The sequence below is a fragment of the Nicotiana tomentosiformis genome, chromosome 1 (assembly GCF_000390325.3).
Source record: "Nicotiana tomentosiformis chromosome 1, ASM39032v3, whole genome shotgun sequence".
Taxonomy (NCBI): domain Eukaryota; kingdom Viridiplantae; phylum Streptophyta; class Magnoliopsida; order Solanales; family Solanaceae; genus Nicotiana; species Nicotiana tomentosiformis.
The window spans coordinates 156618240-156645535 of record NC_090812.1 but is presented as its reverse complement, the minus strand read 5'-3'; the positions used below and the strand labels follow the sequence as shown (position 1 = coordinate 156645535).

At 35.9% G+C, this 27296-nt stretch overlaps 2 protein-coding genes across 11 annotated transcripts in view; both read left to right on the top strand.

Annotated features, from left to right (window-relative positions):
• The first annotated feature begins 1919 nt into the window (after positions 1-1919).
• The window catches only part of LOC104091630 (uncharacterized protein At2g27730, mitochondrial-like), a 171435-nt gene continuing 146058 nt past the window's right edge, over positions 1920-27296 (top strand). The window contains exons 1-4 of one of the 4 annotated variants that reach the window (XM_009597007.4): positions 1921-2074; positions 3729-3860; positions 4566-4604; positions 5615-5974. In XM_009597007.4, coding sequence (XP_009595302.1) covers positions 3759-3860; positions 4566-4604; positions 5615-5821 — 348 coding nt within the window. In that variant the 5' untranslated portion in view covers positions 1921-2074; positions 3729-3758 and the 3' untranslated portion in view covers positions 5822-5974. Of the gene's footprint in view, positions 2106-3728; positions 3861-4565; positions 4605-5614; positions 5975-27296 lie in introns of those variants that run through there. The other 3 variants (XM_033654923.2, XM_033654922.2, XM_070192634.1) reach the window with 3 other exon arrangements.
• The window catches only part of LOC104091629 (putative disease resistance RPP13-like protein 1), a 251621-nt gene continuing 233085 nt past the window's right edge, over positions 8761-27296 (top strand). For 6 of the 7 annotated variants that reach the window (XR_011413379.1, XR_011413376.1, XR_011413375.1 and 3 more), the window contains exons 1-2: positions 8761-8898; positions 8980-12955. Coding sequence is in view for 1 of the 7 variants with exons in the window: in XM_070192632.1 (XP_070048733.1) it covers positions 8989-12927 (3939 nt within the window). In the remaining 6 variants the exon portion in view is untranslated. Of the gene's footprint in view, positions 8899-8979; positions 12956-13066; positions 13172-13383; positions 13488-13598; positions 13716-14415; positions 14702-14810; positions 15205-15579; positions 15857-27296 lie in introns of those variants that run through there. The other variant, XR_011413374.1, reaches the window with a different exon arrangement.

The window sequence follows — 27296 nt, the reverse complement described above, 5'->3', positions numbered from 1 at the left end:
GCACGAAACTCAAGAATGCAACACCCACTGAAGGATCACTTGAAACGTCTTCGATCTGCTACTACTGTACACTTTTTCAAACTAAAGAGTAACTCGACAAGATTAATAGTGTAGTAATATTTGTTTTCTAAGGAAATAAATCTCATATGTTGGCATGTGAGGTTCTTTTCGTTAAAAAACTAATAGAAGTTTTGATGGAGCCTAAAAGTGCACCATTTTATTAAAAATATGTGGACTATTAGTGTTCCATGCGAAAAAATAGGATTATTTTGAGTTAAAATCCAAAGATACTGAACTATTTTGGGTCTTTTCTCTCAATCTTTATATAACTGGATTATTTTAAGAATCTTAAAATCTAAAATTATAAGGTGTCAAACCTCATATAAAAAGGACTAGGATAGGAGAGATAATTTCATACTAATATGAAGTACATAACAAATCTCTTTTTGAAAAATTAGCAAGTGTTTAGCCACTTTCGATGCGAAAATATCAAATGATAATGTCATGGATTTCGAACTTAAACAAGTAAAACATTTAGAATATTTCCATATTTGTTAAAATCCATGATAGTGTCATGGATTCCAATTGGCTACTTTTCAATAATTTTTGAAATTTGAATATGTGGTTTTTTTCAATTACAAATTCGTAAAATGACTATTTTTGAAATGAGATTTTTCCGTTCCTGTACAATATTTGAAACTTAATTATCAAAATTATTCTAATTTTGTATATCACTCGCCCTAAATAAGGATTGCTTACAGTTTATACACAATCCATTATTAATGCCTTAAATTAGGGATTGAATTACATTCTTTTCCTTTTTTTTCTCTCCTCTTTCCTTATTTCTTTAAAGTCTCCAAGATTCCTGAATTATTTATTTTCTTTTTTTATTGGATTAGCTGCTCACCTTTAATGTGGTGATGTAAGAACACAAAATGCACATATATGAAATTCTGGCGCTATGCGGACATAACGAAATTAGATAAGCTGAAGCTATCTTAATACAATTTTTATACATATAACAACTTTATGTAAAAATAAAGTATTTATAATTTAAATACAAAGTTCATACAACGATTCATATATTTTACAACTATTTTTCAACTCTTATACAACGTTCAAATAAAAAAATATATAACTACAACAAAACACAATTTACATACGATTATAATATAACTTTAATACATCTTCGAGTTTCAATCTTAAAATTCATTCAAAATCAACTCTAATCTTCAGCAAACATCTTTAAAATCGAGATATAAATTTCAAAAATATTCCTGATCGTTTGCAATAACACCAATCAAAATAAATAATAATTTAAATTAAAAAAATCAAATTCTCTTTTCTTTCTAATATCCTTTTTCCCCCAAGAGAATCCAATAATAGATGGTAATTTTGATTCTCTCTTAACAACTTTCTCTGTTTCTCAAGTATATACTCGTTTGTGCGGAAACTTCCGAATGCAGATTAGTAGAAGAGACATGAGCGTGAAAATAGAGAGAGGGAGGAGAGAGATTTGTGGAATTTGATTTCCACATTAAAATGCTACAATCAAGGATATTCATTTAAAACTTATTTCTATATAAAAGGTAAGTTGTATATCAACTTATAATTAAGTTAAAATCTAAACAGTGAGGGTAAATAAGTTTCTAATATATTACATATAAATAAAAACTCTTTTTGTGAAGGGGAACCTTGGTGTAACTGGTAAAGTTGCTGTCATGTGACCTGAAGGTCACGAGTTCAAGCCGTGGAAACAACCTCTTGTAGAAATGCAAGATAAGACTGCATACAATAGATCCTTGTGGTATGGCCTTTTCCCGGATCCTGCGCGTAGCGAAAATTTAGTGCACCGAGCCGCCCTTTAAAAATCCCTTTTGAATTTATCCGAGTTTTAGTCCAAAACCCAAACACCATGAAAAGACTCTGGGCCGGCCCATTAAATGTTCTTTAGATCCAACGAAAGCCCATTTTGGGAAACTGACACATCAGTTTTCTTTTTCTTCTTCTTCTTCTTCGCCAAGTCAAGTCACTTTCTCTCTCTACATTTTCTCTTTCCACCTGAAACAACAAGGTCAGCTTTTATATTAGGGCTTTATTTTTAGGTTTTTATTTCAACAATTTTTTATCCTACTTCGATTGCTTAATGCGTGGCTTTATGCAGTGAGAATTAGTTTTTCTGCTTTTATTAAACTGCTTCTGTTTCGTAAGCAGATGTTTCATTGTTGAAATTTTTCTTTAACTGTTTTGATTTTACGATTTTTTTCTCATTTGATTTGTAGAGCTTTCTAATTTCATGCGTTTATATGTGCATATATGTTCGTTTCATTTCCAGATTGTTGTCAAGTGTGTGTGTGTGTGTGTGTGTGTGTGTATACAGTATGTATCGACATAACAGGATTTTCACTAACGGGTTCGAAATAAAGAAGTAAATACATAAAGAAGTGAAAGGGATTTGACATATAGTATGTGTACATAAAGGCCCAACTAGATACATATATGTCATCATAGGATAGTCGCAGTCAGGACCGGATGTAGGTTGCAACTTATGGGTTCATCCGAGACCAGTAGCTTTGTCTCGAACACTATATATGTATTCAAATATTCACTAAGTTAGTACAACTAATTGATTTTGAACCCAATATATCGAATGAGTTGTGGTAGAATTCCGAACTCGAATCCATAAAGTTCAAATTTGCAATCTGCTTCTGGTCATGGTAGGTTGATTGCTAGGGAAAACTATAGTCTATACACTACTATGAAACCTCTAATTGCTGAATTTGTTGGGACGTGTTTACCTTGGAATGTGAGTCTGAATAGAGAGGAACTGATACAGATGATTTAGACCCTAGCTAGTTTGTGATAAGAGTCATAAATAGTCCATAGTTGGTTGATTAATTGATTGATATGTTCGATAGAGCATGAATAGCAAGTGGCTGTTTGAAGTTCAAAGATATAACTCATCAGCATAAGTATGGTGATAAAATACCATTTGTGTTAATAAGCTTCAGTTGTTTTCTCCGGCGGCTATCAATTACGTTGCTGTGTATAAAACTTATTGTGGTCTGTAGAGTGCCGTTGCTGCTTACAAAACTTATTGTGGTCTGTAGAGTGCAACTATGGCTGCATATAGTTATCTAAAATGGTAATGCATAAACCTATAGGATGAATACACTGTTCTACTTCGTCTCCGTCAAACGTTTGACTATATGGAATTAGTATGTCTCGAAGATGTCTTAAAAAGAGCATCCATTTGTGTGAATATGAATAGATCGTTCAAGAAAAGTTTCTAAAGTAGAGTTATGGGAGATACAAAATTGGAATAAGAAACTAGTCACTAATTTGAACGAGAAACTTAAAACGTGCAGTTCAATTTGTGCTGACACTTGCGCTCTTCTGCTCTTTGTCTTTGACACTGACATGCAGCAAAACCGCATGATACTGTTCCTAGTTGATATAATATGCCTATATGAACATTTTGTGGGAGTAACATCGTCTCTGTCATGATGGAAGCACCTTTGCTCTCTTGCTCCGCTATCCAGTGAAAACCCATATACATATGTCTGTTGCAAGTTATCAATTAGCAATTATAGAAATTATTGATTAAGAAGGCATATATGATGCTGGAATGAATCTAAACAAAGGAAAGGAAAAAGGACACATTTACTCAATTCTTTGATTACTGACTCTGAACATCCATTAAAATCCTCATTTGATGACTGTTTCAGCTGCAGGAAGACTTTGGAGACAAAACTGAGATGGCAGCCAGGAATGCTTTCAGGTATGTTTCTCGTAGGCTCTCCAGCAGTGGCAAGGTGCTAGGCGAGGAGGAAAGAGCAGCTGAAAATGTCTACATCAAGGTGATATTCAGTTTTGCTTAATAACGTGCCTAAAATCAAGTGTATATGGTGTACTTTTTTGGTCTATCACATAATCGGCGCAATGGTTCAGTGATGTGTAGTTGTGTACTATTTTAGATGTTTGATCTTTCTCATTCTCATCTTGCTTATTTCATCTTGATTTTGAGTATCACCGTACTAGGCTATTAGCTTGCCTATCAGTTTTAGTTATCCACCCATTGTTTCTTTTGCATGATCATCAAACATCAACGAGAGTATTTATCAATTACTTTCTGTCCCATTTTACTTTTCTTTTTAGTCTGTCACAGGATGAATTATATCTTTCTCTATTTCGAAACTATTAAATGAGCATCCCAATTTTACCCTTAATGACATGACTTGTTTGGATATAATAGTTCATTTTTTCACTAGAATATAGAAATGAAAAGATATGTGTAACTTTCACCACCCCTCTTCTTGCTTCAGTAAAAGGAAAGAAGCTATTTCTTAGTCTATATTTTGTAGTTTTAGCAAACAAGCATATAGTTTATTATATGCTGGTTGTGTATTTTTTATGTCATTTCGATACTTCTGTCGGATAAGGGGGTCATAACTCAAAAGTTTTTTTTGATGTTTTATTCTGAAGTTTTTTATCATACTAGATGTGTCTGCGTTATCTCTGTCTTTCAGTTGTCTAACTAGTTAATGTCTTGTTTGACTTCTTAGAAAGTTGAGAAGGAGAAGTTGGAGAAGCTTGCACGTAAGGTATGTTTTTTTTTTTCCCTGATATACTGATCGATTATTTCTCTCTCTGTTGGTGTGTGATTGATAACTAAAGAAAGCCACTAGCAACAACAACAACAACAACCACCTAGTAGGATCATTCCACTAGTGGGCTCTGGGGAGGGTAGAGTGTAGAGTGTAGAGTGTAGGCAGACCTTACCCCTACCCCGGAGGAATAGAGAGGCTGTTTCCGTAACAACAACAGAAACTTGAAAAACAGTATCAGCATCGTAAAAGACAGTAAATAAATAGAAAGGCTAAAGAAAGCCACTAGCATGGCATGAAATACATAAATTAAAATCCATCATACTACTTGCCTAGTTGGGTTTGCGTATGTTTCTTGCTTTTCATAATTTTTTGCCATTTCAAGTGTTGATCTGAGAATCGCCGGGACAATTATCCTCTTCTTTACGCAGAACGGAATCGGAAAAAAAAAACAAAGAGAATGGAAAATTAAAATTTTAGAATGACCTTTTCCTTTCACCTTTTCATTTTTAGAATTAGAGGTCATGATAGCCACTTCAATGTTTGTTGCCTAATTTTCAATGTTAAGAAAAACCTCTTCTCTTACAGAAACTCTTAGCTTAGTGCAGCTCGTTTAATAAAATTATCCTATTATGTAGGCATAGCATATAAATCGGCACTCGAACTTGGCCTTGGCGGGCAAGTATGCCTTTCAATTTTGAGCGTGCACAAGTAGGCACCTCAATTTGTCTCCACTTTGTCAGTTGAATACTCCAACTAACAAAATAATCATCTAGACACCTCGAAAATTTCGGTGCCACATCAGCATTTGTGTTTACATGTTCAACTTCATACAAGTTGAGGTGCCTACTTGTGCACACCCAAAGTTGGAGGGCATACTTGCCCGCCGATGCCAAGCTTGAGGGTCTGTTTATGTATCAGTCCTATTCCTTACCTTTCTTTGAATGTGTTACTTTTTTCCTTTGAATTTTACATAAAATTCCTGCCTGATGTCTTAATTTTTGAAGGGTCCTAATTCAGAACAAGCTGCAACAAGCTCTGGCGGGTCAGGATCAGTAACTGATGCTACTGCAAGTGCACAGACCTCCTCAACGCCCGGGGTATCGGACGACAAGTATCGCAACTATGCTGTAGTAGCTGGACTAGTAACTGGTGTTGGTGCTCTCGGTTGGTATCTTCTGTCAAAAGACAAGGCTGAAGAAGTACAGGACTGAAGTATTCGTCGTTCATAGTAACAACTCAAGTAAAATAAACCAAGCTCATGTATGAAAACATTTTCCTCGTCTCATGTCCTTTTGATATGGTTTCTACCGGCGGCATGTACAATATCGCGTCTATATTAGAGCATATTTAAAAATTAAGTTTGATTTGCGGCTATTAGGGAAAAAGAACTCGACTTCAGCGCTTGTTTTTTCCCCTTTCTACCTGTCATAACCTGTTGATATCATAGGAAGAAAGCAGTTCAGTAGACAATAACGATCCAGAATTTAAACTTTGTTCAAACTTTAAGATTTTTAGCATTGAACCCATTATATTTATAAAGTTAAATATTCATAACTATTATTTATTATAATTTTACTGAAATTTTCACATAAATTTATGCTCTGGATGTCTCGTACGTATAGTTGTACATCCGCCACCGACAATAGCCATCTATATTGTCCTCAACATATGGTTGCGAATTTAGGAACATAGGTAATAGTACTATGCTCTGACATCTGTTCCAAGTTTAGGAACATAAGTAGTAGTACAGTATTGATGAAAGTGCTGATGAAGGGATGAGCGGAACAGGAAGTCTACTGGACGCGGTTTCGGCTCTTATCTGCTTCTTTCCATATTAGAGTGATGTTTTGCCTCCAATAGATTGTTTCTTCTGCTTGATATTTCCTAGGCACCAACTTCCTTGGTTTCACATTTTTATTTAGGACAATGCAAAGGGAGGGTGTGTTGTGCGATGAGTGAGGCAGTGATGAACAAGTAAGAATTGACTCAACTAAACAACAACTACCCAGTATAATTTCACAGGTGAAGTATGGAGAGGATAGTATGTACACATACCTTGCCCTATTCTTGTGGAATAGAGAGACTGTCTCCGATATAGACCCTCGGCTCAAGAAGAATAGCCTCAACTAAAGTTGATAAAAATTTGAACCTTAAGAATGGCATTCATGTTAGTTACAAATATAATACCAAAATTTACCTATCAAAAATATAATTCGATATATTCACAGTAGTACAACTTGACCATCGGTTCGCATGCGGAGGGTTTAGCTTTTTACAGAAGTAGAAGTTTGATTCTTTAAGATTCTCGTAACTTGTTAGATATGGCAAAAAGAGCTCCAATGATCACAATTACAGCCCCTGAAATCAAAAGGTTTGACTTGATACTTTCAACTGCCCTTTCTTCCTTCTTCTTTGCTCTATTGTCTTGTTCCTTCTACAAATAAAAAAAAAGTTAGAGGTAATAAATATATCAAAATAAAACAAAATTATGAGAAAACTAGATTCATTTGTCATAACTTTTCTTCAATAAGAGAAGCTGGAGTTTATAGTGGGAGGTCTTAGGTTCAAATTCAGGCAAAGGAAAATATAAAACAAGAGGTCATTTTTACATATGTTCAGATGGACAGATAATCTTGGTAGCAAAACTGATAAAATTACTCGAGGTGCAGTTGTTTGAACGCCACGATTATCCAAAAAATAGGAAATAATAAAACCCGTAAAATTAATCGAGGTACACGCAAGCTGGCTCGAACGCTACAGTCATTTATACTACTCGATCCGGAACACCACAATTATCCAAAAAAAGGGATGGTAGGACTCGTGAAATTAATCAAGGTAAATGCAAGCAAAGATCGCACACCACGATTATAAAAGAAAAAAATCCCAAATTAAAGAAAAGGGAATCCCAAATTAAAGAAAAAGGGGTACCTTGACTTTCTTTTGTTTTGGAAAAACCTTCACTTGTCTAGACGTAGTAGTAAAAGAAGGATGTCTTTCAAAATCTTTGTCCTCTGTTTCATCATTATTCTCATCCACAATTTTAGCCCCAGCTAATGGTGGTTCAATTTCTTCAAGAGTTGTCATATTAACTTTGCTTTATGAAAGTTTTACAGCTTTTGTTTTTATTAAAGTTTAATTTGTCGTACTGTTTGTTTAGAAGATATGAATGAATGTAAAGCCATAATTAGAAGATATTTAGTTGTAACACGTAGATCACAAGTGTCTTTAATTTGACTCTTACTTGCTACCTGTTCTCTGGATGGCATGCTCATTTTGATCTTTTTGCAATTTGTTGTTTGTCCGTCTGTCCCTTTTTGTTCATTGTCGCTCGTAATTTTGTGTTTTAGGAATACTAGTTTATATTATCTTGCAATTCAATTAATAGGTAAAACAAAGCTCTTTGTGGAGACTATTTCAAATTTAAGATACTAGAGGCCTGTTTCGTACAAGGGATAATCAATAACTAATCTTGTGATTAAATTTAATATGAGTTTATTTTATGTTTGATTGGGTTAAAATTATCATATAACTAATCTCATAATTAGTTATTTCAAGATTATAGTATTATTTTTATCCATATGAGAGGGTGAATAATAATCTGGAAATAACTAATCCGGAAATAATTAATCCCGGGATAACTTATTTCCTAGCCAAATGACATACATACCAAAACTGCTAAAGCCACAAATAAAATTTCCTATTACTGTTTAAGTTTTCAACTTCAAAGAGGTATATTGCAAGAAGATCACAAAACCTTGAACATAAAAAATAATAATAATAAAAAATACTATAATAAGAAAATAAATTCGGCAGAAAGTTTAAGGGTGTATTTGGCCTTTCAAGAATGTAGAGTGTAGGATATTATTCAAACTTCAGCAATAATTCAACAGAATCCAACTCTCCACAATTTCTAAAACATTTTAATGATATGGTAGGCCCAATTATCACTATAATAAGCTGTGAAAAAGTAAATGAAGCAAAAGCCACACCTACAAAAACTTATCATTTTAGGCTCTTTTATTTTCAGTCCCCCACCCTGTCCCTTTCTATACTCCTCCCAAGTACTCTTCATCTCGTGCCTCAATTATTCAATGAATATTTAAGAAACAAGTCTCTATTATGAACTTTTTGTCTTTTTGTTGGTTAAAAGTCTTACTTTTTGAAAAGAGAAAAAAACGATAGTTTTGCTTTTATTTTCAGCAAAAGCAAGAGACAGAATAGCACGGAAGCGCAGCTAGACTTTTACTCCGAGCATTCTTGTTTGCATATTACTCTTAGCATTGAAGAGGTAAACCTAAGGCTATTTTTAAGATTGAAATATTAATCCTCTCCAAATTGTTACTATATCATTTTGTGATTTGCTTTGCAGCTTTCAGAAATGGATATTGGCTTAGCAGTTGGAGGTGCATTTCTCTCTTCAGCTTTGAAGGTTCTCTTTGATAGGCTTGCTCCTCAGGGTGAGTTGCTCAAGATGTTCCAAAGGGGCAAGCATGATGTTGGACTGCTAAAGAGGTTGAAGATGATTTTGCTTGGTCTTCAAGCTGTGCTAAGTGATGCAGAGAATAAGCAGACATCTAATCCATACGTGAGAGAGTGGCTTAATGAACTTCGGGATGCTGTGGACAGTGCTGAAAACTTAATTGAAGAAATCAATTATGAAGTTGTGAGAGTTAAGGTGGAAGGTCAGAATCAAAATCTTGCAGAAACAAGCAACCAGCAAGTAAGTGACCTCAACTTGTGCTTGAGTGGTAGGCTTGGCCTAAAGGACTATCTTGTTTCTGGTAAACAAGAAACTAGAGGACCTTCAACTTCTTTGGTTGATGAATCTGATATCTTTGGTAGGCAGAATGAAATAGAGATTTTGGTTGACCGTTTATTGTCTGTTGATGCTGATAGAAAAACGTATAGTGTAATTCCTATTGTTGGAATGGCGGGGGTTGGCAAGACAACACTTGCTAAAGCTGTTTACAATAACGAGAAGGTGAAAGACCATTTTGATTTGAAAGCTTGGTTTTGTGTGTCTGAACCATATGATGCTTCTAGAATAACAAAAGGATTACTTCAAGAAATTGATTCATCCAACTTGATGGTTGATAACAATCTTAATCAGCTTCAAATCAAATTGAAGGAAAGCTTAAAAGGTAAAAAGTTTCTTATTGTTTTAGATGATGTTTGGAATGACAAGTACATCGAGTGGGATAACTTGAGAAATCCTTTTGCACAAAGAGAAATTGGAAGTAAGATCATTGTGACGACACGTAAGGAGAGTGTTGCAGAGATGATGGGTAGTCGGCCAATTATCATGGAGATTCTTTCTAGCGAATTCTCTTGGCCTTTATTCAAAAGACATGCATTTGAAAATAGGGATCCTAAGGAACATCTAGAACTTGAAGAGGTAGGAAAACAAATTGCAAAGAAGTGCAAAGGTTTGCCCTTAGCACTAAAGACACTTGCTGGTTTGTTACGGTCCAAATCAGAGGTTGAAGAGTGGAGACGCATTTTGAGAAGTGAAATATGGGAGCTGCCAGACAATGGCATATTACCAGCGTTGATGTTGAGCTACAATGATCTTCCCGTGCATTTGAAGCAATGCTTTTCCTATTGTGCAATATTTCCCAAAGATTATCCATTCGACAAAGAACAAGTTATTCAACTCTGGATTGCTAATGGTCTCGTGCAACGGTTGCAAAAAGATAAAATAATTGAAGATTCGGGCAACCAATACTTTCTCGAGTTGCGATCAAGATCATTGTTTGAAAGGGTCCCAAGGTCTTCTCAAGGGAACACCGAGAAATTCTTAATGCACGACCTTGTCAATGATTTGGCCCAAGTTGCATCTTCAAAACTTTGTATCAATTTGGAAGATAACAAAGGATCTGATATGTTGGGAAGATGTCGACACCTATCATATTCAATGTTAAGTGATGACTTTGAGAAATTGAAACCCCTAGACAAATTGGACCAGCTGAGGACATTTCTTCCAATACCCTATTATTTTCAAATTTATATAAGTAAGAGGGTGTTGCATAACATATTGCCAAGACTAACATCCTTAAGGGCATTATCATTGTCTTGTTATGCTATCAAAGAGTTGCCGAATAACTTGTTCATCAAATTAAAATTCCTAAGATTTTTGGATCTTTCTTTGACAGATATAAAGCAGTTACCAGATTCAATTTGTGTACTCTATAACTTAGAAACACTTCTCTTGTCATCTTGCCGAAGTCTTGTGGAGTTACCGATGCAAATGCAAAAATTGATCAACTTGCGTCACCTTGACATTAGCGACACTCCTTGCTTGAAGAAGCCGCAACATCTGAGCAAGTTGAAAAGCATCCGTGCGATATTGGGAGTTAAATTTTTTCTTGGTGGTAGCAGTGGTTCGAGAATGGAAGATTTGGGTGAACTAAATAACTTGTATGGATCTCTATCTATTCTAGAGTTGCAAAATGTGGCTGACAGAAGTGAAGCTTTGGAAGCAAAGATGAGAGGAAAGGAACATATTGAAAAGTTATCATTCGAGTGGAGTGTAAGTATTGCAGACAATTCACAAAATGAAAGAGACATACTTGGTGAGCTACATCCAAATCCAAGCATAAAAGAACTTGAGATCAACGGATATAGAGGGACAAATTTTCCTAATTGGCTAGCTGATTATTCATTTTCTGAGCTGGTGGAATTGTCTCTAAGCAACTGCAAGAACTGTTATTCCTTGCCAGCATTAGGCCAGCTTCCTTCTCTGAAATTCCTTATCATTAGAGGGATGCGTCGAATAACAGAGGTGACTGAAGAATTCTATGGTAGTTCATCCTCCAAAAAGCCTTTTAACTCTCTTGAGCGACTTGAATTTGCAGAGATGCTGGAGTGGAAGCAGTGGCACGTACTAGGGAATGGAGAGTTTCCTATACTTCAGAATCTTTCAATTAAAAATTGCCCCAAGTTGATTGGGAGGTTTCCTGAAAATCTTTGTTCTCTGACAATATTGACAATTTCAAATTGTCCGGAACTCAATCTGGAGACACCTATCCAACTTTCAAGTCTAAAAAAGTTTGAAGTTGAAGGTTCTCCTAAGGCTGGAGTTCTTTTTGATCATGCTGAACTGTTTTTGTCTCAATTTCAGGGAATGAAGCAGATTCTTGAATTATATATTACTAACTGTCACTCTCTTACCTCTTTGCCTATTAGCAGTCTGCCAAGTACCTTTAAAGAAATAAACATATATCATTGTGAGAAACTGAAATTGGCGCCGTCAGTTGGTGATATGATTTCTATAGGATGTAACATGTTTGTGGAGAAATTGAAACTGGAAGAATGTGGTTCTATAGATGAGATATCACCTGAGTTGGTCCCACAAGCACGCTATTTGAGTGTAAAAACTTGCCACAGCCTTACAAAGCTTTTGATTCCCAACGGGACTGAAGATCTCATAATTTATAACTGTGAGAATATTGAAATACTTTCGGTGACATCGTTGCGTACTTTGGATATTAGCCACTGCAAGAAGCTGAAGTCGCTGCCAGAACATATGCAGGAACTCCTTCCATCTCTTAAGAAACTGGAACTGGAAAATTGTCCAGAAATAGAGTCTTTTCCTGAAGGAGGATTGCCCTTCAATTTAGAAGTCCTTAAGATCTGGAATTGCAACAAACTGGTGAATGGGCGAAAGGAGTGGCGTTTACAGAGACTCTCCTGTCTCAGAGATTTAATCATCTACCATGATGGTAGTGACGAAGAAATTCCTGCTGGTGAGAATTGGGAGTTGCCTTGCTTTATTCGACGGCTTACCATATACAATCTGAAAACATTTAGCAGCCAAGATCTCAAAAGCCTCACCTCTCTTGAATCTCTATGTATTCAAAATTTACCTCAAATTCAGGCACTACTAGAAGAAGGGCTTCCCTCGTCTCTTTCTGAGCTTACATTTCGTCGCCTCACCTCGCTTCGAAGCCTACAGATCAGCTCCTGCGAATCAGCGCTGCCCTGCTCCCTCTCTAAGCTGCATATCTGGAACTGCCATAATCTCCAATCACTTCCAGAATCAGCGCTGCCCTCCTCCCTCTCTGTGCTGGAGATCGAGAATTGTCCTAATCTCCAATCTCTTTCAGAACCAGCGCTGCCCTCCTCCCTATCTAAGCTGGTCATCTGGGATTGCCCTAAACTCCAATTTCTTCCCGTTAAAAGGATGCCCTCTTCCATCTCTGAACTATATATTTCTGGCTGCCCATTGCTCAAACCACTCCTAGAATTTGACAAGGGGAATTACTGGACAAATATTGCTCATATTCCCACCATATATATCGATTGTGAATACCTGTGATGATTAAAATGAAGGTGTTCTAACAGATGTAAGTTATTCTTTTTCTTTTTTTTCTTTTCAAGTAGCTTTTTATTTTTCGCTAACTTCTCTTTTGCTTTTCTGTTAATTCTTTTCCTTTGTTAAAAATCTTGTTGAGCAGTGTGAAGAGTCTATTGCCACTATGAAACAGAGGAAGCATCTTCACTTTGCGATGGACGGTGATATGTTGCAGCTGCATAAATCTTTATATCTGCCCTAAAACATTGTAAGAGAAACCAAGTATAGCTCCAAATTGAAATAAATTAACTCCAGATGTTTTATGATATTAGTAAACTAGAAATCTTTTACCATGTCAACTGGCTGTGCATTGCCTTTTCAAATATGAATCAGTTTTTTCTTGAAAATTATAGTTCATGTATTTCTTGATGTTTCAACTAAATAGAAATTCATGTAATCTTGTTGTTTTCCTTTTGCCAGTGAGTTGAGGAAGGAGGAGGTGGTTTATAGTAATGCACATGTCCAGTCTTGAGCTTTGATCTATCTACTAGACGTGTAAAATCCATTTATTTTCCTACTCAAAGGTACACAAGACAGAAAATTTGTTTCCCATCTATAAAAATATAAGACCATATTAAGGTTATTAGGCATGATCATCTGATATCAACTTGGCAAATTTTCTTTTTCTTTGTCAGGGTTTTGGTAACTTCTTGTAAGCTATTACAACTCCTTACTCAGTTGGTGAAAGGAAAGTTGTGCTGATATTCTCTATTGAATAGGCAATGACCTCAACTGTGATCTGCCATCAGAATGTAAGTGAAGAATCATACTTCTCTTTTGCGTGTAATTTGCCAGCATTAGTTCTCCTTAATCAGTCAGTGAACTAGGTTATTTCTCTTAAGTCATCCACCGCTCTTAACTGTACTAGGTCATTGTTTTGTGTATATAGCTCAGATTGACACCAAGCTATATGTATTACACATTTTATGAAACTTGATTTGCCCCGAGTAATTCTTTCTCTACTGTGGATTAGTCTGCATAGATTTGATGGTAGTAGTTTTAAGGCTTCACTTGATTAAGATTTATTTGTTCTAACAAAATCTTCTGCTTAAAGATTTTCACTTGATTGCACCACTTCCAGGTTTACCTTCTAACATATCATAACAGATCACAAATGCAATGTTTGACGAGTGTAATTAACCATTTTGCTAAGAGTCTCTCTAATGAATCAATAAGTATTTGTACTCTTTTCCAGTTAAACCCGACCATGAACAACATGATCTTCTTCTCTTGGTTAAGAAGTGTGATTCATCCTACTGTGTGGAGTTTCATTTCCGGTAGACCTAAGCCTGGGATAGGCATTAAACTTGTCATCAGGAACTTGATGAGCATGAAAAGATACAAAGGAAGCGGGATTTTTTTAGTTTTGTACGATTGTTATGAGAATTGTCATCTCTAGAATGGATTTATAGAAAAGTAAGGGAAATTTCCTATTTTCTTCTATTTTGTCAGGAATTTGACAACAGTACATGGTCCGATTGATCATTGATCAGTCTCTTTGCTCTATTTTGAGCCAAGCCAACCGTGTCATTTCACCAGGGAAGGTTCTTTTAGTCTATAGTACCTTCCTCCCTTTCTGAGCTGTTCTCTCCGAATATCCAGTCCCTTCCCGTCCATTGATCAAACCACGTCTAGAAGTCGAAAAGGGGGGATACAGGCTAGAAATTGCTCAAATTTCCACCATATGAATTGATGAGGAATGCATGTAACAGTCAAATCAAATGGTGCTGTGATAAATGTAAGTTGTTCTCTCCTGAACTCAATTTGGAGCATCTATCCAACTTGAAAGTTGTTGATTCTCCTAAGCTTGGAGTTCTTTTTGACAACTGTTTATGTCCCAATTTCAGAGAATGAAGTTTTATCGCTGCTGGAAGAAGGGCTTCCCTCGCCTCTTTCTGAGCTAAGATTATATTACCATGATGAGCTCCATCGGCTACCAACAATAGGCCTTTGGTTCCTCACTTTGCTTCGACGTCTAGAAATAGCCTCCTGCTATCGATTCCATTATCAATTTCAGACTGCTATGCATCAAGTGTGGTATGATTGAACTTCTTCGTAGAGCCTGGGTGCACAGAATACTTGGAACTGTGGGCTTCGGTCATGATTCTCTCTCGGAGACCATCTACATTTGAAACACACAATCGCCCTAAGCATCTCAGATATAAGGAAAAGTTTCTACCTGCAGTTCAAGTTTCACATCGAAGGCCTGTTTCTCAGTTTGAGAAAGAAAAAAAAAGCTGTGTAAGTGTTAATTCTTATGTTGAGCATTTACAGTTTTGCCTAAATGACAGAAAAAGACTATGTCCTCTTTGAGCATTTATTCTCTGCTGATTTTCGATTTTCTTTTGTGTTTCCTTTTCTATCTTCAATTATTCCTTCAATTATTCTCTGCTGATTCTTATTAATTCTTTGAAAAATACAGATCTCTTATGACATGTTGAAACTACTTTACTTGGCAGTAAGTTTAGGAATCATTTTCGTAGTCAGATAAAACCATGATTGTTGATTACTTGTCTAGGGGAATCATTTATGTATAGCTATACAAATTTGGGCTGCTGAAATAGTAGCACATTGATTGGCTAAGAGTTCTAACATATCCTTTTCTTTTGTTTTCAGTTTGGTTTTTCCGAGTTGTTGAGAAGGGAAAGCTGCTGAGATATTTAAGTTACTCTGAGAAGGGACTTTCTTTTAGGCCTTTCTGCTCTGGTTATGTTTGGCCAACGGAAAGCAAAAGACGACATAATTATTGAACTTTCTGTATTCAGTAATCTGAACTTTTGGATGTGAATGGTTTGAGCAAACTGTAAATGCACTGTAAAATGTACAAGAAACGGAGGAGATTTTGAGGAGGGAATGTTAAATGTCAATGAGAAGAGGAATTAAAGTTTCAGTAGTCTCTTATTTTTCTTTCCTCAAGTTGGCTAGTGAAAGCTGTGCAGGCATTCTTTGGGAGTTGGATTTGTACTCTGCTTGTCAATTCAGCTCCAGATTCAGGACGGATTCAACTGAATTCATTGCTTTTGACTCAAATTACATATCATTGCCACTTAACTTTGATAGCTGAATATGGTGTTAGAGATTATAACATGTGTCTTCTATGATGTTTCTTACTCATTGTAAGTTTGGTTAAGCAATAGTGCATTCACTTCTATCCACTAACACTGTAAAGAAGTTTTTACATTAATAGGTTTCCTAAATATTAAGTATAAACAATTGTGCATACTATAACAATAACAATTATTGACCGCGTTCGCGAAGAGCAAGCCCCCAATGCTTTGCGGCCGCGACCAAGGTTTCACGTTCGCGTAGAACAAAATCTCCCACAGCCCATTTTAACCTTCGCGATCGCGGGAGTATATTCGCGATCGCGAAGAAGGAAACACTAGAAACCGGCAGAAGTGAAAAACCAGCAAACTTTCTAAGTTCAAAAGGTCCGTAGGCTATCCGAAACTCACCCAAGCCCCCGGGAATCCAAACCAAATATGCACACAAGTCCAAAAACCTGATACGAACTTGCTTGCGCGATCAAAACACCAAAATAACACTTAGAATTACGAATCAGACACCAAATCAAATGAAGTTTTCAATGAAATTTTAGAATTTCTATTTTAACAACCGGACGACCGAATCACGTCAAACCAACTCCGCTTCTCACCAAATTTGGCATACAAGTCATAAATATAGTAATGGACCTATAATGGGTTCCGGAACCAAAAATACGGACCCAATATCAACAAAGTCAAACACTGGTCAATTCTTTAAAGTCATTAAGCCTTTAAACTTCAAAATTTCTACAAAAAGCGATAACTCGAGCTAGGGACCTCGAAATTCGATTTCGGACATATGCCTAGGTCCCAAATCATGATACAGACCCATAGGGACCGTCAAAATACTGATCCAGATTCGTTTGCTCAAAATATTGACCGAAGTCAACTCAAATGGATTTTTAAGGCAAAATTTCGTTTTTAACACAAAAGCCTTCCGAAAAAACACCCGGGACTGTACACACAAATCGAGAAAGGCTTAAGGAAGCGATTGGAGGCTTTGAAACACAAAATTAAGGTTTAAAACTCTAGATGGGCCTATCGGGTCATAACACCGTGATTGTTGATTACTTGTCTAGAGGAATCAATCATCTATAGCTAATTAATCAATTATGTTCAATACTGATTGGATAAGTGTTCTAACATATCCTTTTCTTTTGTTTTTAGTTTGTTTTTTTTGAGTTGTTGAAAAGGGAAAGCTGCTGAAATATTTAAGTTACTTTGAGAAGGGACTTTCTATTAGGCCTTTCTACTCTGGTTACATTTGGCCAACGGAAAGCAAAAGACAACATAATTATTGGACTTTCTGTATTGAGTAGTATTGAAATTATGGATGTGAATGGTTAGAGAAAACTGTAAATGCACTATAAAATGTACAAGAAACAAAGGAGACTCTAAGGAGAGAACGTTAAATGTTAAGAGAAGAGAAAGTGAAGTAAGTGGTCTCTTATTTTCTTTCCTCAAGTTGGCTAGTGAAAGATGTGCAAGCATTCTTTGGAAGTTGGACCTATATTCTGCTTGTCAATTCAGCTCTAGATTCAGGACGGATTAAACTGAATTCATTGCTTTTGACTCAAATTAGATATCATTGGCACTTAACTTTAATAGCTGAGTATGGTGTTAGAGATTATAACATGTGTCTTCTATGCTGTTTCTTACTCATTGTAAGTTTGGTTGAGCGATAGTGCATCAAACTAAGCTCCAATGTTCTAAAATGGAGCACATGTATGAGGAGTTTTCACGTCAGATTGATTGAGCAATAGTGCATTCACTTCTATCTACTAACAATGTAAAGAAGTTTTTACATTAATAGGTTGCCTAAATATTAATTATAAACAATTGTCCATACAATAACAATAACAATTATGCTTCAATCTCAGAGACTCCGCCGCCTCACAGATTAAACCATCATTCATGATGGTAGTAACTGAAAATACAGGGGGGGGGGGTGTTTAAAACTTAGTTGACTAAGTGTGGATTTTGTCGACTAGGTTGTATACAGTATTTGACTTTAGTAGAGATAAATAAAAAGAGCATAAGGTAAAAAGAGACACAACATTTTTTATACCGGTTCAGTACCGGTGTGGTACCTACATCCAGTTCCCTTGGGTCACAAGGGTTCTCTTTGAGCTTGATAAATGTTTACAGTAGTGATGATTTTGTGAACGTTCACTACCTTTGTATTCTACTTCTTCCTATCTTTTGAGACACTTGTAGATTCAAGAATACAGTGTTTGTGCTAAGGAATAGAAAGGCTTAGAAATAGATGTTGTAGTTGCGTATCTAATCCTTGAGTTTTTCAATCTTCTTATAGGCGAGTTTTGAGAGTTGTTGTAGATTGGTCTTTGATTATTTGACTGAAGAGAGGTGCCTATGATTCCTTCATGAGAGATGAGCTGGATTCATTTAAGTGCTCCATGTCCGAAATCCAATGAGTGCTCTATGCTCCATGCTTTATTGAAGAAAGGAGCAACACTCAAATTCTCCCATTATGTTGTGTTTCCCACTCAAATTGTCATGCTCCATGCTTTATTAAAGAAAGTGGAAACACTCAAATTGTCTCCTATTATGTTATATTTTTATCCATTTTGAATCTCCCGATTTACTCCAAGTATATCTTCCATTATGTTACTTCACTTTGTTTCTGGATCTTCTTTGAGTTACTGCGATTAACAAGACAAAGTGAGTGAATTAAATTTGCTTTATTGTCATCATTGAAACTTAAGTGTAACAATCTCCCCCTTTTTGATGATGACAAGACAAACGAATAAAACAGAGTAAAAATAGACTGTACTTCCCATTCATAACTTAAGATGCATTCTCTCTGGTTGCTTTAATAAAATAGAGAAAAAACAGATTGTACTTCCCTTTCATAGCTTAAGATACATGCTCCCCCGAGTTGTTGCTCTGGTTCTGTTACCCCCCCCCCCCGAGTTGTTGCTCCGATTGCTTTGTTTTACTTTCCCTCCTTTCTCCCCCTTTGGAATCAACCAAAAAGAAGAGAAAAAAATTGAGTGCAAATAGAACAATCATAATAATATAGGTCACAAGCAAATTGGTTAGGATAGTAACGTTTATGCTTTCAGCAGAGGCATACTGTGATGGTTCGTACATACCAGCGCAAAAAGAAGTACCAAATATACACCCTAAATACAAGTAGCGAGCAAAATATTATTTTTTAAAACACACACACTGCCTTAGTTTCTCCCTAGGAAGTACTTCAGGGTATTGATCACTTTGGTGTAGAAAGAGTTATAAGAGGTATCGATTTCTTTGGTGATTTTGTTCATCTTTTCTGTCATGGAATTGAAAGCCCTGATTCCTTGCCTCCTTGTAGCTACTATGTCAATCCTGAGCTTAGCCGCATCTGTGCCTGTTTCTTTGGTGATTTCCCTGATCTTGTCCACTTGTTCTTTCATGGTGGTGAGCATGATTTTTACCTCATCTAGACTTTACTGAATCTGATATGGGTTAATGGTGGCAGACGACTAAGGCTCTGTTGGTTCAATGGGTTCTTCAACCTGTACTGAAACACTTTCAACCTTGGCACGTCTGATCCATCCGTTTTCACCTAAGGTGTAACCCATTATAGTAAAGGTTGTTTTTATCATAAATACTTGTAATGTGCTTAGGTAAGAAAGGTGCCAAATCAACCTTCATGACTTCAAGGATATGTGAAATGAGCAAGCCATAAGGTAAGCAAGCGGCAGGGGAGGATATATCCCTGATACTTTCGAGCATATACTGATGAATCCATACAAACCAGCCAAGTCTTTTATTATTCATAAGACAGTAAAGAGCAAAAATATTTCTAGTAGTTAGTGTGCTTAGAGACCCTGTCCTAGGAAGAAGAGTAGTGGCTATCATATGGGCTAGAATACGGTGTTCAAACTTGAGATTTTTAGGACCAATATCAGGAGGGTTTTCAGAGAGAAAGGTTTTCGCTCCTTCTCAAGAAACTTCAAAGTCTTTAGGCCAGGAATTTTGTACAAAGACATCATAACCATGAAACTTAGCAGAGAAAATCTTTTCAAATTGATAGGGATCAAGAACAATCCAAGTGCCTAACACCATTGATTCTAAATCATCTTTTTCATTAACAAACATATTTGCGTAAAACATCCTCACAGGCTCTTCATATACAGAGGTTCCAACAGAATCAAACATAGAGGAGAGACGTTGAAAATCAAAGATAGCAATTACATCACAGTGTAAACTTTTCATAAGAGAAATACTTACAGAGCATCTATAAGCCATAGATTTAGACTTATAAGACTCAAACCTTGATTTTTCACTTGGTCCATAGAAGATTAGTTTATCTGCTGGCCCAAAATCCGAGCTTTCCATTTTCACTTTCTTGCATATAGGCCCTTTGGGGATTTTCTCCATTGGTATTTTTCCTTACCTTTTTTGACAAATAGGAAGTTTCTCCGATGATTCACTACTTTCATTATCAGTTTTGAGAAAGTCTGAATCAAGAGATGATTCATGGTCAACAGTTTCTTCAGGATTTTGGGATTTCTGAAATCGTCTACTTCGTCTTGTGGCAGTGGATGAGAGATTTCTTTTCGCCATGGTAGAGAAATTTTGTGCGAAGTGATGAAAAATGAGAGAGAAAAAGCAGTGTTTATCTAAACTCTTGGGAGATTGAAGAGGTACATCGATTAGAGGAAAATGTGGATTCAGATGGAAATGACTCTTCTAGGGAGTTGCTTCGGCGACACAGTGTAATAATAGCACTTACATCAATTTATAAAATTCTTTTATAAAGATTTCTTTTCAAAATAGATATAATACCAATCTTTTTATGCAGTAGACAAAATCTTTCTTCCAAAAGAGGTTTTGTAAAAATATCAGCAAGTTGCGATTCAGTACCAATGAATTCTAAAAAAACATGTCACCTTTTGTAACCCGATCACGAATAAAATGATGTTTAACTTCAATGTGTTTTACCCTAGAATGATGCACAAATTTTTTTGAAAGACATATATCACTTGTATTATCACAAAATATAGGAGTAGAGGTAAGAGATAGATCATAGTCGAGAAGCTGATGCATAATCCAAAGGATTTGTGTACAACAACTCCCTACAACTAAATATTCTGCTTCAGTAGTTGACAGAGCAGCATAGTTTTGTTTCTTGCTATGCCAGGAAATTAGAGCATTTCCCAGCAATTGGCATGTGCCACTAGTACTTTTCTTGCCAATCCTATCACCTGCAAAATCTGCATCTAGTGCTTTTCTTGCCAATCCTATCACCTGCAAAATCTGCATCTGAAAAACCTTTTAAGGAGAAATTGTTAGAATGAGCATACCATAGTCCTAATTCAGTGGTCCCAATGAGATATCTAATAATACATTTAACCGTAGTAAGATGATATTCCTTTGGAGCCGATTGAAATCTTGCACATTTACATACACTGAACATTATGTTTGGTCGACTAGTAGTGAGATATAATAGTGATCCAATCATTCCTCTATACATAATTTCATCCACACTTTTTTCCATTTTTATCTTCTTCAAGCAAAGTTGTTGGGCTCATTGGATTTCCAATAGACTTTGCATTTTCCATGCCAACTTTTTATAAAAATCCCTTTTTGAAAATTGTTTGATTTGTAATCCAAGAAAGAATGTTAGTTCTCCCATCATGCTCATTTAGAATTCTCCTTTCATAATATGAGAGAATTCTTCACATAATACAGGGTCAGGACTTCCGAAGATGATATTGTCGACATAAATTTGAGTAATAAGATTACCTAAATTTGAGTGCTTAATAAACAAGGTTGTGTCGATATTACCTCTTTGGAAGCCTTGAATTAGAAGAAAGGATCTTAGTCTTTCATACCAGGCTCTAGGAGCTTGCTTGAGTCCGTATAGATCTTTAGACAACTTGAATGTATGGTTTGGCCAAGTTGGAACTTACAAAACCAGGAGGTTGTTTCACATATACTTCTTCAGAGATATATGCATTTAAGAACACTTTTTACATCCATTTGAAATAGCTTAAATCCTTTATGAGCAACAAAAACAAGTAGTATTTGAATGGATTCTAATCTTTCTACATGTGCAAAAGTTTCATCGTAGTCGATTCCTTCTTGCTAAGAGTAACCTTGAGAAACTAGCCTTGCCTTATTACGAACCACCTGACCAGACTCATTTAGTTTATTTCTGAAGACCATTTAGTTCTTATAATGGAGGCGTTTGATGGTTTTGGAACCAAATCCCACACTTTATTTCTTTCAAATTGATCGAGTTCATCCTTTATAGCTTTGACCTAGTTGACGTCTTTAAGGGCCTTGTCAACCTTTTTTGGCCCAAGTTGCGATATTAAGGCCATGCGAGAGTTGATTTTCTGAGATCTTCTGGTAGTAATACCTTCTTGTGGATTTCCAATGATGAACTTGTGAGGATATCCAGGTTCACTTTTCCATTCATTTGGAATATTTGTGATCGACTGTTCAACAGAAGATGGTTCCTAGAAATCAATGGTTTTTTTAGTTGACTAATTTTGCTGCTCAGTCGACTGATATTGACTGTCTTTTACTGCAACAACAGACTTTGGAACAAAAGATATTTCCTCATCTTCAGGAAGTTTTTTTTACATTCCTTAAGTGGGTGTTAGTATCTACAAAAATAACATGAATGGATTCTTCAATGCATAAGGTTCTTTTATTAAAGACTCTATATGCTCTACTTGAAGGAGAATAACCAAGAAAGATACCTTTGTCACTTTTTGGATCAAATTTACCCAAGTTATCTTTACCATTGTTGTGAATGAAACATTTACATCCAAATGGGTGGAAGTAACTGATGTTGGGTTTCTTACCATTCCACATTTCATATGGAGTTTTTTTTGAGAAAGGGTCGATTCAGACATCTATTGATAATGTGACATGCAGTAGTTACAGCTTCTGCCCAGAAGTGGTGAGGCAGAGAAGTTTCCACAATTATGGTTCTTGCCATATCCTGTAAAGTTCTGTTTTTACGTTCTACCACTCCATTCTGTTGAGGTGATCTTGGCGAAGATAAGTTATGAGATATTACTTGATCATTACAAAAGTTTTCAAATGCTCTGCTTTCGAACTCTCCTCCATGGTCACTTCTGATAGTATAAATGTAATATCCTTTTTCACGCTGTAACTTCTTATAAAAAACTTCAAAATTCTTTAGAGTGTCATCTTTATCACTCAGAAACATAAACCAACTGAAACGAGAGAAATCATCTACGATAACAAAGGCATATTTTCTACCACTAATGCTGGTCGTTCTAGTTGGACCAAACAGATTCATATGCAGGAGTTGAAAGGGAGTTTAGTAGTAGATACAATATTTTTGGTTTTAAAGGAAGAACGAGTTTGTTTTCCTAATTGACATGTATCACAAATATGATCTTTTAAAAAATCTAGTTTGGAAGACCAATGACAAGATCGAGGTTAGAGATTGTTTGAATAGTGTGCATACTAGCATGGTCAAGCTTTCTGTGCCAAACCCAAGGATCATCAATCATAGAGGCTAGACAAATTTGATTACCAAGACTGTCTATGTTGCATATAGTATAGACATTTTTGTCTCTATTTCTAGAAAGAATAACTTTACCCGATTTGTCTTCAATAAGCCAACAAGATTTTTTAAAACAAACCTCATAGTCACAGTCGCATAGTTGGCTGATATTGAGAAGATTGTAACCAAGTTCATCAACTAGGTATACTACGTCTACATCACATGTTGATCTAAGAGGGACTCTTCCAACTCCAATTACATTTCCTTTTGATTTGTCTCCAAATGTGACAGTTCCTCCATCTAATTTAGTGACTGTTTTGAACAGTTGTTTGTCACCAGTCATATATCTGGAACATGCGCTATCAAGATACCATTTTCCTTTTCAATTCCGCTTGAGTTATTCCTTCAATAAGAAGTTACTTGTTTTTAGGTACCCAAGCTTGCTTGGGTCCTGAATGGTTAGTATTCTGAGTGTTAGCTTGGTTTGAGGTCTTGGGTCGCCAGACCCATTTCTTGTTGTCCTTAAACCTGCAATGGTTAGAGAAATGATAAAATTTTCCATAGTAAAAGCATGAGGGGTTATTAGAATTTTCATAGCCTTTCTCTGCTTTGATTCTAAACCTGCAATGATTTGCTTTGTGCCCATTTTTACCATAGTGAATACACGAAGAAGGATTTTTAGTTGCAAAATTTATGAAGAACAAATTGATTTGATTTAACAGAGCCATCACTGGTGGATTTTGTAATCCACTTAATTCCAAGGCATTTTGTCAGATTGATATGACATTTTATCAAGATCCTAACATTCCAAAGCAATGACTTTGGGTTGCCAAATCGTGGGAAGCCTTCTCAGAATTTTTCTGACTTGTTCCCCGCTTTTGATTGGTCTGCCAAATGATTTTAGGTCTCCAATGATTTTGCTGAACCTGGAAAACATTTCTTCTACTGATTCTTCATCCTTCATATGAAATAGTTCATAATCTCGAACTAGAAGATTGATTCTTGTTTCTTTCACTTTGTTGGTTCCTTCATATGTGACTTCTAATTTATCCCACATTTCCTTTGCAGTTTCACAGCTTGATATATTTTCATATTCTTTTCTACTGATAGCATTATACAGAAGATTTTTTTCTTTGGCATTAACTGTTATGACAACTGATTGTTCTTCAGTGTAATCATCTAAATCAAGACGATTAGATGAAACTATAACTTGACCATTTTCATCTTTCTTTGGTGGAATTGGAAAATTTCCCTTTTTGATCACGCGCCAAACTTTAATGTCATATGACATAGTGTAAGTCTCATGCATACTTTCCAATGAGAAAAGTGTTGACCATTGAAGTATGGGGGTTGTACTTGATATATTCCTTTTGGAATAGTGCTCCGACTACTGTGCTTGATCCCGTGTTCTTTTCCTCACTTGCTGTTAAGCAGAGTTCGTGAGTTAAGCTCTGATACCAATTGAAAATACAAGAGGGGGTGAATTGTGGCTGATTTTAAAGACTTAGTTGACTAAGTGTGGATTTAGTCGACTAGGCTATATACAATATTTGACTTTAGTAGAGATAAATAAAAAGAGCATAAGGTAAAGGTAAAAAGAGACACAACAATTTTTATACTGGCTCAATACCGGTGTGGTACCTACATCCAGTTCCCTTAGGTCACAAGGGTTCTCTTTGAGCTTGATAAATGTTTACAGTAGTGATGATTTTGTGAACGTTCACTACCGACGTTGTACAACAACTATAATTCTTTGTAGAGTTGACACAACTTTCTTTTTATATTTTACTTCTTCCTATCTTTTGAGACACTTGTTGACTCAGGAATCAAGGAATAGAAAGGTTTAGAAACAGATGTTGTAGTTGCGTATCTAATCCTTGAGTTTGCCAATCTTCTTATAGGCGAGTTTTGAGAGTTGTTGTAGATTGGTCTTTGATTGATGCCCATAATATTTTACTGATATTTGGCTCAAAAGAGGTGCCTCTGATTCCTTCATGAGAGATGGGCTGGATTCATTTAAGTGCTCCATGCCCGAAATCCAGGGAGTGCTCCATGCTTTATTGAAGAAAGGGACAATACTCAAATTGTCTCCTATTATGTTGTGTTTCCCACTCAAATTATCGTGCTCCATGCTTTATTAAATAAATGGGCAAGACTCAAATTGTCTCCCATTATTGAAGAAAGCAACCAATTTCTCAAAAGCTTCACTTCTCTGAAATATCTATCTATTCGTAATTCACCTCAAGTTTGGTCACTGCTCAAAGAAGGTATTCCCTCGTCCCTCACTTAACTTCGAAATGAATCTTTTACCATGCACATATATGTCAGCCAGATGTTTATTGTCTTCCGAAACTCATCTCATTATTCATCGTAGTAACAATTCATGTATACTTGTTCTTTCCCTTTTTCAGCGAGTTTAGAAAGGAAGAGGTGGTTTAGAGTAATGTACATGTCCACTTTTTAATGCCAAGCTCTAATAGAATCAAAACTATACGCGACAAAAAGTTTGTTTCATATCTATCAAAATAACAAAAATAAAAAATAGCTTCCCAATAATTTAACAACTAAAAGCATCAGCACTTTATAGGTTATTATGTATGATTTTCAGATATTTTTTCTTGGTTTCTTTCTTTCTTTCTTTCCCAGAACTGATACTTTTGTCATATTAAGATAGGTTCGCAGCTTTGTTATAGCTGAGTGTGACATTATGCTTATACTTTGAACTGCGGATTTGCCAGCATATAGATTGGATGGTAACTAGTCTGAGGCATGGCTCTATTAATTTTTATTTTCTCTACCAAATTCCTCAACTTAATAAATTTTACTTGATTGCACCACTTTCTGGTTTTTGCCCAAAATATCATAACAAACCAGGAAGAAATGTTTGACAGAAAGGAAACATTAATCCTAGTGCTTGAAGCTTCATTTCTAGTGGTATGTCAGCATGATGTATATATCTCTTTGCTTCAATTATCTTCCCAGGATATGAATTATGTTTTTCTCATCGTCAAACACATATCTTTATGTTGTATTCCCAGTGATCTGCAAATATGTAGTTAGTACAATACAATGGTATATCACCTAGAGCTTGGTCTTTGTTTTTTAAAAAAAAAAAACTCCAAGTCACGATTTTATTACCATTCCAATGCAAAAGATACAATTCGAAGGAGGGTGTAGCCTGGCCTTCTATATGGATTGAGAATTTGACACATCAAATTCATACAATAAGTACAAAATTGATGGGATTATCTCCACACCAACATGCCAATTGGTAATGAAGTTGAGAACTCATGGTGGTTCATACACTATGGTACTTGGTCTTCTCTTCTTGACTCGGAATGCTGAAATTTTCCATCTATCTACATTTAGAAGCCCTTTGACCTGTCGTGACAATGTATCAAAATAAGTGAAAATATACACTTCCTCTAATTGGTAACTTAGAGAAGCCATCTTGTCTGCAACTTGATTTGCTTCTCTAAAACAATGTCTAATGATTAGACCCTTTTGTTTAACCAGCGTTTTTACCTCCATAACAACACTGTTGATCCTACATGGTGTGAAACATATGCCTTGAATGTAGTTTTGAAGTAGCAAGGAATCAGTTTCACCAACAATAAGTCCATATCCTTGTTGAACGTACCATTTTAGGCCAAAAAGAAGGGCCTCTACTTCTGCTAAGTTACTTGTTCCTTGACACATTGGTATAGCATAAGCCATAAGCATTTTACCACAACTGTATCTAACCACCCCACCACCTCCACAATTCTCATTAACACAACTACCATCAC